General features: G+C 53.3%; 2 protein-coding genes across 4 annotated transcripts in view; both read right to left on the reverse strand.

Moving 5' to 3' along the window:
* AP1M1 (adaptor related protein complex 1 subunit mu 1) overlaps window positions 1-4409 on the reverse strand; it is a 29307-nt gene extending 24898 nt beyond the window's left edge. For 2 of the 3 annotated variants that reach the window (XM_044917573.1, XM_044917574.1), the window contains exon 1: window positions 4244-4409. In XM_044917573.1, the coding sequence (XP_044773508.1) occupies window positions 4244-4285 (42 nt within the window). In that variant the 5' untranslated portion in view covers window positions 4286-4409. The remainder of the gene's footprint in view (window positions 1-4243) is intronic. The other variant, XM_021683159.2, reaches the window with a different exon arrangement.
* A 3051-nt stretch (window positions 4410-7460) lies between these two features.
* On the reverse strand, window positions 7461-11905 carry FAM32A (family with sequence similarity 32 member A). Its single transcript, XM_021683160.2, has 4 exons — window positions 11805-11905; window positions 11544-11685; window positions 8020-8073; window positions 7461-7718 (listed from the first exon to the last, which is right to left on the reverse strand). Exons 1-4 carry the CDS (start codon window positions 11876-11878, stop codon window positions 7650-7652), a joined length of 339 nt encoding a protein of 112 aa, XP_021538835.1. The 5' UTR covers window positions 11879-11905; the 3' UTR covers window positions 7461-7649.
* Between the last annotated feature and the right edge of the window lie 609 nt (window positions 11906-12514).

The following is a 12514-nucleotide window of genomic DNA, read 5'->3' on the forward strand; positions in this document are numbered from 1 at the left end:
AGAAAGCGTCAAAACGAGAATCTCTTTCCTAGTTTCCCTTTCCTGGTCTATGCCCTCTTCCTGCTGAGGTCCAGAAGGCCTTAGGGACCCAGCACCCAGTGGGTGAGCTGACGGGCACATGGGCCAGGCCTGGGCTAAGGGACTCCCGTGGACCCCGACATATACTCCTTGCCGGGAATACACACCGGCCCTGCCACGAGGCGGGACTGTTAGTCTGAGAGAGATGCACAGTGATGTCCAGAAAGCTGGCACCACCGGCCCGAGGTCACACAGCCAGCAAAGGCGAGTCCAGATTCTAACCAGTTCTCACCCCCTGCACGGCCCCTTCTGCTCCCTAAACTGCTTTCCTGGGCTTCCCAAGGCCCATCTTCTTCCCCAGATATACAACTCTGGGGGCTGCAGCTGGCAGGGAGCCCCAAGCCCCCAGAATGCTCAAAGGAAAGAACAGAGAGCAACTTCCCTTGCTCACTTCCATTACCAGGGCTGCAAAGAGGTCAGCTCATCCAACAAGCAGGCACTGGGTGCCCTCTACCACACACCATGCTGGGCCTGGGGACACAGAGGTGACCAAAACAGAGTCCCTGAATTGGGACACTTGCTTAGAAGGAACTGAGAGCCTCCCGAGGGTGTGACCTTCAAACTGAGGCCCGAGGGGACAGCGGGGATAGAGGCAGAGGGACTAGGGTGGCTGGAGCCACAGGGTAGAGTCAGGGGTGCAGCCCACGGTGGGACCTGGGAGTGCTGGTTAGGTGGAGTGGGAACAACCTCAGAGCTTGGGCTGCAGGTCCCAGATGAGAGGACAAAGGCAGGAGACAGGACAGATTGAAGGGAGGCAGGCAATGTTGAGGTGACAAACCCCTACCCTTATGGCTGCTCTTGACCCCCACAATTCCTTCCCCACGAAAAAGGGAGAGGGGTCTTCTTAAGCAGAACTCAGACTGGGATTCTCCCTGCTGAAACTGCTGTCTACCCCAGTCTCCCCTCATGCTGAAAACAAACTGCAAGTTGAACCTCATGGCAAACTGATTCTTCATGGCCCCGCCAACACCTCTCTGTCCATCTGGCCCCCACCCTCACCCCCAGGTCACTCTATTCCAGCCTTCCTGGTCCCCTAGCTGCTCTCTGAACTATCCATATTCCTGCTTCCACTATTCCTGCTTCAAGGCCTTTGCACTTGCAGTTCCCTCTGCCCAGAATGCCCTGGCCTCTTCTAGTTTCTCAAGCCTCACCTCAGATGGCACCTCCTCTAAGTCTTCCTTGCTTGCCCTGCCAAAGAGATCATATTTTGTCCCTCTTTACCCCAACTCCACTTTTCCTTCACTGCCCACAACACTGCTGCACTGTAATTTCTATCCTCTTTTATGGTCTGTCCCTTTTGCCAGAGTCTAAGATTCCCTGAGAATGGTGACCACTTCCATCTTGTTCACGACTGTGTCCCAGCACCCACAACAGAGCCTGACGCCAGTGGGTGCTCAGTGAATGTCTGTGGAGTGAACATGGGCATGAGGAGAGAAAGGAGGCGGGGATAATGCCCAGGTCTCCAATGAGGGCAGTCCCATGGACGGTGGTGTCACTCACTGAGATGGGGAGAGAGCAGGTCTGGGGTGGCAGCAAGTTCCTTTTGGGAAATGCCAGGTTTGTGGTGGCTGTGGGACCTCTGAGGTATCCCAGAGAACAGTGGATCTCCAGATAAGTACTCCGGACTGCGGTACAAACTTGAGTCATTGGCACACAGACGTGAGTCAAAGGCTGCCCAAGGAGAGGGACAGTGAGGGTGGGACTCCTAGGCCTGAGCAGGAGGAGTCAACATCCAAGGGAAGTGGCCAGGAGACGGTGACAGAAATGGGCAAAACAAGAGGGAGTAGCAACTTGGAGGCCAATGGGAGCCCACTGAGGAGTATGGTAGTGGTGTTAGAAGCTGCAGAGAAACAAGAAAGATAAGGGCAAAGAAGTGTCCATGAGGGCTTTCTAGCAGCTAAATGTGGCTGGTTTCTTTGGTGATCAGAGGTTCTGGCTGGCAGACAGACGTGTGGTCATGAATTTCTTAATGTGCCATTACCTTACTTTTTATTAAATATAGTCTGCACAAAAGGTCTTTTAAAACCTGAGGTCCATGGGGAATGGAGTAATAAATAGCATGATCGTTGCTGAGGATGGGAGGCAAGTCCATGACTACCCTGGGAGCTTCCCGAAAGGCAGGTCTGGTCATGCTCTTCCCAGGCTACAATTTCCTCTGGTGGCTCCTCCTTCTCAGGATCAGACTGGTCCCCTCTGTTCCTCATTCCCATCTGGACATCCTCAACCATCCATGGCCCTGCTGGTGCCATCCTCCAGGCTCCAGTGTTACCCGGGTCTTCTGGCCCACCAGCCCCAGCAGGCTGCCCCTGACCCCTCAGGCCAACTGCGATGCCTCCTTGTCCACCTGACTGTCACCTGGTCCCAGCTCTGGCACCTCCCTCCTCCAGGAAGCCTTCTGTAACTACCTCTCCTTCTGCAACCAAAATTGAGTTGGCATTTATACTACCCGGGGCTGTGTCCATGCCCTTGCAAGCTACCTAGATCTGACCATTTGGATCCATCAGCTTCCGTGTGTCTCCCCTACTAGAGCCCAAGGCCCTAGACAGGATTAACAAGGACTGTGGGCCATAGGTGGTGCTAGCCTGTCTCAAACATCTGCTCAGAGAGTTTGCACAAAAACACCATAACCAGCTTGTGTGAGCAGTGAGGAACAAGGTTCAGAGAAGAGAAGGTACTTGCCTCAGGTCACACAGCTGAGCAGCAGAGATGGGTTTTGAACTCAGCCCTAACTGCGTAGTCACAATAAGAGTAGGCACTGGGCTTGGTGCATGCTAGGTGCTCATGAAATGTTTGCTGAAGGAATGAGAGATCTGAGATAAGGCAGCCTTTGGGAACTCGGGACACAGTGGCCAGCGTGGAAGGAAGAACACATGCTACAAGGACTCTGGGAACACTGCACCCACCTGGCCCCTGGTGTGCCCTGTGTCTTCCCTTGCCTGAGGGCTGGGGAAGGGAGTCCAGCACTGGGCCTCACAAGCTGTTGACTTTGGGTGGCATCCAGGGCAGGCGACCCACTCAAGGGACTCTCGGAAAGTGCTAGAGCGGGGTACTCTGGGAGGGGGGCAGGAAGGGATAGCCACTTCACCTCTTCACTCCCCACTGCTTCTGAGCTAACTCCTGCCTGCCCCCGCTGGGCCCGAGGCCCACCTCTCTTCCAGTGATCCATGCAGGACTTGTTTAGCATTGTTGGTACTGTTCCTGTTCTTCCAGATGCAAGAGGCCAATACTCACTTGCCTTCTAGCCAGGACAGACTTGGGGGAAGGCAGCAGCCCACCTGGAAAGGCTTTGAAATCCCTCCTTTAAGAAGTTTTCCCAAAGTCCCCTGGGAATGGCACCTGGGTCCTAGTCATGTGCAACTCTTCCTTCAGGTCTCAGCCAGATTTGTCACTCCCTCCCGGAAGCCCTCCCTGACCCCCAGCCCAGGCATAGTCTCCCATTACATTCTCACTGCTTCATCATGGCAACTGACATTGATGTGTGCTTTCTGAGATCAGTGCCCCTTTCTCCCACCAGACTGTGAGCTCCAGAAGGACTCCGATTTTGCTCACCAAAGGCAGCCCAAGCCTAAGCACCCCGTACAGGTGCTCCCCAAATATCAACTGACTCCTAGACCTGCCATTCTGTGGCTGGTGTGACCTTGGGCAGGTTGCGCGCCTCTCTGTGCCTCAGTTTCTCCCTCTGTAAAATGGCCCTCCCACCACCCGCTTCACTTAATCCTGGAATTCATGCGGGGACTGGCAAAGAGAAATCGCCGGATAAAGAGGGCGGGACTGGCCCGAGGGCACACTGTCCCCGACACGCCTCACCACCTCTGGCCAAGGGTCGCACAGCCCCTGAGCGCTAGTCCTGGCTTCGAAACCGGCTGCGGCCCGCGCTCCCCGCTGCCTCGGGTTCTCCGATGCCCCCACGGAGGCTTGAGCACCCGACCCACGGTGGGAGGGGAGCCGTGCAGCTGTGTTGCCTAGCAACAGGGCGGGGCTCCCGGATCGAAGCCCCCGCCAGGTTACCTAGCAACAGGGTGGGGCCCTCAGGTGAGGCCGACCAGCCTCCCTAAGACTAGGGTGGGTCCCATTGGCGGGTTACTTAGCAACAGGGTGGGTCCCCCCCAGGGGGCGAGGCCCCACCGGCTGCCTGGCAACGGGGAGGGTGGGGACCCATATGTACCTTGCCCTTTAGGTCCAGCACGTAGACGGCGCTGGCGGACATGACGGCTGCGGGAAGCCTCGGCACCTGCCGAGGGCGGCTGCGACGGCGGGGACTGCCGGGCGTTGAGCAAGGCCGGGCGCGTCCCGCGACAGTTCGCCTCCACTTCCGGTCCGGGGAGCCGCGCGCGACCGTTATGTCCGGTCGGGGAGGGGGGAGCTGCCAGAAAGGCGCAGGCGCGAGGCGGAGTGCGCGCAGGCGCAATACGCCCGATGTGACCTTATTTCCCGCTCCTGCCTCAAGCATCCGGAAGTAAGGCCCGGAGGGGCGGGGCCGACTGACGCCGGGCACTCTCCAGGTGCCCGGCCGGGCGAGGAGGCCAGGGCAGCTGGAAACCCCCGCCCGGCCTCCGTGGGCCAAGTGAGGTGACCTACCGGTGGTAGAACCCACCTTGGGCCCAGTCCCAGGAAACTCATAGTCTGGTGGGGGTTCCAGGAACAAATATAGTCACTAATTATTACACGCTTTATAGGGGAAGGGAAGGTGGTGGTTACTTGGAAGGAGGCCAAACTCTCGGAATGGCACTCAAGCCTTACCAACAAGTCACTACTTGTTACCTGTCAGTGTCAGTGTCAACATTCGTGAATGCCTATTTATCATCTGAAAACCACGCCCCACCGAACCTCTGTGAAAACACTTCTCTCATTTCTGTAGGTAGTGACCCCAGTGGGTGATACACATTGTGACCCCTGACCAATCGAGTATCTCACTGCTTTTATGAACACTCAGGCTGTGGAGATATGCCTGCATTTTGTCCTCGTGAACCATCATAGTGCTCTGAGGACCCCAACCCTGCAGCATCAAGGCCATTTTACTCAGGCTGCCTGCCTCTGACTTTTGATCTTTCCTTCTATCTCCTTTGGGGTTTTGAAAGATGGCTTTTGCAATATATCCTCGGCTTAGGATAGAGATGAAGTGCAAGAAAATCTGGAGGAGAAAACTGGAGTATTTAAAGACAAGTAAATCCTGGGCTGGAAGCATTCTTTCACAAAACGTCTGGGAGAGTTTTTGACAATTGTCTTGTACAATACCCTATTATACCTAGCCTCATAGTTTGCCCAAAATATCTCAATGTTTTAGGAAAACATGTCTTTTGAAAATTACAAAATTACACACTTCACAGGAAAAAAAAAAAAACCCCACGGAAATGCCAAAAAGTGTAAGAGAAAAAGAAAAACCACCCAGAAGAGGTGACCCCTCTCATTATGGAGCATTTCCTTTCAGGCTTGCTCTAGGCAATGTTTAGATGTTTAAAATCAGTATGGGGGGGGGGCAGGGCTAGGAGGAACAGATTGGACAAAAGTCTTTTGAAGAAACAAGACACCCAAGTGCCAAGAGCACCATCACAGTAAATATTGTTTACATAAATTACTCCATTCTCCATTTGTTGAGGTGGGGGGGGGGGATTCAAGTCACCGTCCTTGGCATTTACACTTAATGTAGAAGCCAGATTTGACCTCTGCATCATCTCAGAAAAGACCAGACCCATTGCAGTAGACCAGGGTTTCTCAAACTTTGCTGCCTGTTAGGGTCATCTGAGGAATTCTGGAAAATCTCAGGGACTGAACCCCACCCCAGGCAGCATCGGTGGTTCTTAATGCTCCCAGAAGAGTCTAACATCCACGAGAGTTCGAGAAACGTTGTGGTAGACTAACAGCGATGGCCTGAATCAACCATGTCTCCTGGTGTCCGCGCCCGTGGAGTTCTCTCCCTGACTGGGTTTGGCAACGTGACTTGTGGTGGCCAATGGAATAGACTACACAGAGATTCTGAAGAAGGAGTAACTGCCACCTTAGCCATTCTGGCCCCAGGCAAGTTAAGAGAGCCACACAGGTGAACTACACCACATGGCATAGAGCCATCCAGCCCAGCAGTGGACCCACCGAAGAGAAACCCTGCTGTTTTAAGTCATCCGGCTTTAGACTGGGCAGGCAGGGAGATGGAGTATCTATCTTCCAGGATCCCGACAATGGCTTCTCACAGCACCCCGCCATGCTCACAAACCCCAGCGGCTGACTCATGGATGGAAAAGGCCTCCACGTGCCTTTTGGCTAGGCTGTGGAGAATTCTAGGGACTCTGGCCCAAGGAGCGACTACTACTGACAGTATATTACCTCACAGGTGGGCTGCAAGCCACAGGTGGAAAAACGTCACCTCATTTCTTCCAGGTTGAGGGTAAATGGTCACTTTGCAGTATGGGCATCCTACATGTGCAATAAATCCAAAAAGCAGTGTTTCTTGTGATAATCAAACCGCTTATAATTAATTAAGACACTCAGACTTCTGTCTCATAACCATTTTTTGCTTTATTCTGTTCACAGGTGACAGCCCCAAACCCAACACTTGGTTTTTCTCTTTTGACTTTGCTATTCTGTCACTACCTAGGGTCAACAGAGTCTTCCTCCCAATAGTATATGCAGTTTGATCCTCAGCAAGTAGGTACACGTAGGTCCTCAGAGATTATGGCTCTCCAGCACCAGGACCTGGGTCCTCCCCTTTGACTGCACTGTCTGTGCTGGGGCTCTGCCCAGGTCTTGTCACCCCTGAGGTGTCCTTAGGCCAGAAAGGCCAAGCAGGCTACATGTTATGTGCCAACTCTGAATAAACCCAGGAGGTGCTCAGAGCCTAGGGTTGAGGGTAGTGAGGCAGGCTGTGTCAGGGTTCCATTACAAAGGGATGCCCTGCTTGAGTAACGACGTCTGCCATGGCAACACCCTCTAGACATGTCTGGAATAGGGACACTAGGGGAAGAGGCTGCATGCCGACCGCAGGCTCAGGCAGGGACAAGGAGTGCATTCCATCCTTGCCTTAGGCGGTTGTCCCGCTTTCCAGGCTGCATTGTCTCAAACACCAGGGTGGCTGGGGAGGCATTCCGAAGGCCATGAAGGTTCAAGTGGCTTCCCTAGGCTCGGAAGGCACAGCCTAAGCCCCAAGCTAGAGGGAGCCTGGGAGGACAGCTCACGCAGGGCCCCGTGGGGGCATTAACTCCTTATCTTCTGGAGTCTGTTTCACCCGGGGAAAGAGAGCTGGCTGACTATCAGAGTTAGATGCAACTTGGGGGGTAAAGACACTTTTCTGTGACACACAGAAATAACTTAATCTCTGGATAAACTTGCAAAAATTTCCAGTCCAGCCTAAAAAGGTTTATCTTCTATGCTATCGACAAACCAAAATAGAGTAAAAGGACAGTCTTACTTTAATCAAGTTCCAGAAAGCGGGCACACTGCTTTGGAAAGCACTCGTCTCAGCAGAAGACGCAAGGGTGTGTGTAAAAGAATGTTTCTAGAAAATACCAAAGGCACGAAACATAACCCCAACTTTGCCTTCCACTTCCCCTTGATGCCACTCCATACCCTGGGTGGGGAGGCTACTTTGTCCAGCTGACTTTGGGAATGTCATAGTGCTCCGTGAGGGTGTCCAGGTGTCTGTTGAAGTCCTGGGAAAGCCGAGAAGAAAACCCACATCAGCACAGCCTCAGACAGGGCACTGGGGTTGTGTGGCACTGCCCACTCCCACTTCTCCACATTCTGCCTCTCCTCAGTAAGCCCCCTCCTCTCAAAGCCACCCAGCCTTGAACCCTGGGTTCATCCTTAAATGACCCTGGGGAGGTGTCGCTTCTGTTGGGTATCCCACCCCCCACCCCAACACTCCAAGGGCTCCCTCTGCCAGGCTCCTAGCCTCTGGGCCCAGCTGGGGCCCTACATAGCCTGGTCTTCCCCACTGGGCATGTGACTTACCTCCACTCTCTGCTTGTGGGTTTTGGATGCTTTCTTCAGGATCCTTTCCATTTGCTGGAGAAAGGATAGACATGGGAGGTGAGTTCACACCCTTGACACAGCCCAGGACAGCATGGGGTGGAAGACGGAAGTCCCCACCAGCTTGGCTCTCACACCTAGCACGGCTGGAGGTCTCAGGGTGTACATCCTGTCCCTCCCTTAACTCTACTCAGGCTGGTCCGACAGGGATGCCCGGCCCCAACATGTCCCACCAGGGACCCCGGTTGGCTGCCCTCTGGTCAGAGTGGCAAGGAATAACTAGCGCTGACATGAATAGACTCTGCTGGGAGCTGTATGTGTGCTTCCTGCATCCCTGGGCAACCGACCGCATTCCCATTTTGCAGAAAAAGAAAGTTTCAGATGCGGTTTGAAGAAGGACGAAAAATGAGGAAGGTGAAGGGCCCAACACATGGTAGGAGCTCACGGGAGTAGGTGCTGGTGACACGGTGCCATGAGGGCTCCAAGATCCAGATCACCCTGATGAGTATCCTGCACCACCGTGACCTGCCCCACTCCTCATTCCCAACACCGGATGGGACCTCGTAAGAGCAAAGAGCACGGGATGCAGAGCCAGACAAACCTGGGGCTACACTTGGCTCTACGTTTACTGACTGGGTGTCTACAGCCGACTGTGGCGGCCCCACCCCACCCCGTGACCCACGCTGCCTGGTACTGGTGCCCTAGTGCAGTTCTCTGCCACAATGACTCTGGGTTGGCCCCGTGACTCAGTTCACTTAACAGAATGCGGTGCCAGTGCTGGGCTGAAGCCGTCAGACCCGGCAGCCTTTGGCTTTGTGTTCGTGGAAGCCAGCCACCATGCAAGACGTCTGATGACCTTACTGGAAAGAAAGGACCTGGAGGATAAGATGACACATGGGGAGAGAGGCCATGGGAGGAGCAACAAGGCATCAGACATGTGACGGTGAAGCTATCTTGGATGTTCTAGCCCAGTTGGGCCTCCAACCCCAGCTGCCATCTGACTGCACAGATTCCAAGTGAGGCAAGCAGGAGAACTATCCAGGTGAGCCGAGCCAACCCTCAGGATAGGACCCTGTTGGCCCCCACCTGGCTGCTCCTCCCTGTCCCTCATCTCATTTGCTGCCCCGTCTTCCTCTGCATCCAGTTGCCCCCCGCCCCCGCCTCTCTTCCTAATGCTGTGAGCCCCCGTGAGGCCTGTGCCTCCTCACAAGAGGCCACACTGACCTGACCAGCTGCCACCAAAGCCAGGCACTCAGTAGGGCTCTGCCTTTCCTCACCCCACTTCATGTACCAAGTTCACAGGGTGTCTTGGGTGCTGTCGCCACCCCCACTTCACAGATAGAGAACATGAAGACCAGCCTGCACAGTGGGTGATGGGGCTGGAGATGCCAAGCCCTAACCCTTCAGGCTGGGGCCCTGCCCCATGGGCCCTTCTTCCAAGAACTGTCCACCCTTCGCGCTCACTGTGCTCAATCAAACACCCTTCCAGAAGGGAATCCGCATTTCCCAATTCTACCTACCTTTGCCCACGCTTTCTCCTGTCTCTCTCCTGGTTCAAAACAAAACCCACAGCAGTACTTCCAGTTTTCAATGCCAGCAACAAAAAATGCCCCTTGACCTTCCACCACCCTCCAGCTACAGGTTCATTTCTGTTCCTCTTGATAGATCTCCCAAGAGTTATTTCTGCATCTTGTCTCTGCCTTTCCCCGCCCTCCCTTGGATCCCCTCTAATCAGCCACTCTTCCTCCTCATTCCAAATGCCAACTAAGGGCTCTCAGTACTCACCCCACAAGACCCTTGGCAGCATGACACCATCAATCCCTTCCTCCTTCTTAAAACACTTTCTCCACTCAGCTCCTAAGGGCACACTCTCCTGGTTTTCCTCCTTCCCGTGATCCTTTGCAATTTCAGATCCTGGACCTCATCTCTGTCACTGTGCCTCCTCAGAGGATCTCATCCAGTCCCACAGCAACGCCAGAATGTTTGCAGGAGAGGCCCAGACCGCTCCTCCAAACTGCGGATTCAGATCTCAAACTGTTCACAAGAATTCTCCATTTGAATTTCTAACAGCTGTTCAAACATTCAAGTGTTCTCTAAAACCAAGGTCTTTTTTTTTTTTTTTAATGTTCAGTTAGCCAGCATATAGTATAAAGCCAAGGTCTTGATGCCTGCTTTAGAAGCCCGCTTTACCTGCTGTCCTACCTACTGCAGTAAATAGAACCTTCATTTTCCCAATATCTCCCATCAAAAATCTTGGTCATTCCTCATTTCCCAGTCCACACCCAATCCATCAACTAATCCTGCTGTTCTTGCTCCAAAATCAATCCCAAACCTGATACCTTCCACTGCTTCCACTATTACTGTCCTATTCTGAGCCACTGTTATTAGTCACCTGATGGGACTCTCCCCCACCCCACTTTCACTCCAGGAGTAACATCCCAGCCCAGCCTGGGACCATAACCTCAGGGAAGGAACTTAAGTGCATTCATTTGTTAAATTCTCACCACAAACCTGTTAGGTAAGGACTTCAGCCCCACTTTACAGTTGAAGAAAATGAGGTGTGGGAGGTTAACCAACCTGCCCAGAGTTACACCACCACCAAGAAGAGGTAGAGGCAGAATGGAACCCAGGTCGGTCTTGTCAAAGCCTCGGAGTCTCACCTTTTTTTTTTTTTTTTAATGACTCAATTAAGCCTGAGAATGATGAGTTAACTCTTCCTGATGTTACTGGACCAAATCACCCAGATCAGGGTTAGGGTTTCTCAGCCTGGACAACACCTGACATTTTGGGCCAGATCATTTTTGCTGTGGGGGGTGCTGTCTTGATGACTGTAGGATGTAGAGCAGCATCCCTGGCCTCATCCCACTACTCCCCACCCGCACCAGCACACCCTGAAGTTTTAACAAACAGAAATGTCCTCAACCACTGCCAAATGTCGTCGTGGGAGCGGACGTAGGATACAAACACAACCTATTTGAATCTGTCAAACAAAGTCATCATGGACACAGACTTTGTGGAAACTTATAGCCCGGAGCATCACCACTTAATATCAACAGCTAACATCAACTGAGCACTGATTTTTTGCCATACCGAGTGCCAAATGCTTTATCTGAATGACTTCATCTAAAGTTCCCATCCCTTTCAGGAGACAGCACTATCCTGATCCCTACAGATAAGTAAACTGAGGCAGAAAGATGAGTCATTAGTCCTCTCACTGGGCAAATGAGACACTGCGGTGGAATCCAAATCCGATCTCCAGTTCTGGCCTTTCAACGCCAGCTCTTTCTCTGCCATCCACTCTGACCAGAAGCGCTTCCCGTCCTGGGAGCTCCCCCAACCGTGGACTCTTCCTCACCCACGTAGCATCCTCCCGGAATCAAGGTCTCTCTGACCACTCACCACCCCTCCGAGAGGCCCGAGGCTGACCCCAATTTAGAGTCGTCCGGCCCTGCCTCTCCCTCCACCTCCGGAGACCCAGACCTGCTGCGCGGGGCATCCCGCCTTACCCGCTTCTCCTGCATCTTCTCGAAGGCCGCCTGGGCCGGGGTTCGCTTGTCCAGGCCGCGCCGCTTCTCCTCCTCGTTCTTTTTGCTCGTTCCCATCGCTTCCAGGAGTTTCGCCTTGTCTTTGTCCTTCTTTTTCTTCTTCCTGAGAGAGGAGAAACGGGGAGAGAAGATGAGAGCGGATCAGGGAGCAAGAGCTCGGGGACTCTAGAAGAGGCTTAAGGGGGCAGAAGACAAGCTTTTGCGGTGCTCTCGGGGACTCACCGCTTGGTGACGCCGAGCTCTGCAACGCCTTTTAGTTTCAGGGGCCCCTTTTGAACCTGCTCGTAGGCCGCCATGACGCCGCTTGCAGTTCTGTAGGTAAACTGCCACACTTCCTCTTTGAGTGCTCCATTTACATAGGAATGCCCGCCTCACTTCGTCTTGATTGGTTGAGTTAGGAGGTGCGCCTGCGCTCTTGGCATGTGGAGCTGGGCCACAAGTTCCGGTTGTAGGTGGGGCCTGGAGAGTCTGGACCTCATCTTTTGCATCCAGTCTCCTGCCACACTTCCGGTTTGACGCCCTCTTTCGGTTTCTAGGGCCTTGGGCCCCCTGAATCCAAGAAGCTCCTTTGAGAGATCTCCCATTTCCTTTCTTTTCTTTTTTCTTTTTTAAGATTTATTTTTTTATTTGAGAGAGCGACAGCACACGCTAATGGCTAGTGGGGGAAGGGGCAGAGGGAGAGAGAATCTCAAGCTGACTTCACACTTAGCCCGAAGCCCAAGGTGGAGCTCGATCTCAGGAACCCAAGATCATGACATGAGCTGAAATCGAAGAGTCGATGTGCGACCGACTGAGCCACCCGGGTGTCCCCAAATCCCGATTTCCTAAAACGCAGTGTTCTCTTGAGTGTTTTGTGTGCACTTGGATGTTCTGTTCTCTTTTATTGCTGTATTTTGAGAGTTTTTCTTTTTTAAGATTTTATTTTTAAGTAA

The sequence above is a fragment of the Neomonachus schauinslandi genome, chromosome 1 (assembly GCF_002201575.2).
Source record: "Neomonachus schauinslandi chromosome 1, ASM220157v2, whole genome shotgun sequence".
In the NCBI taxonomy this organism is placed as follows: domain Eukaryota; kingdom Metazoa; phylum Chordata; class Mammalia; order Carnivora; family Phocidae; genus Neomonachus; species Neomonachus schauinslandi.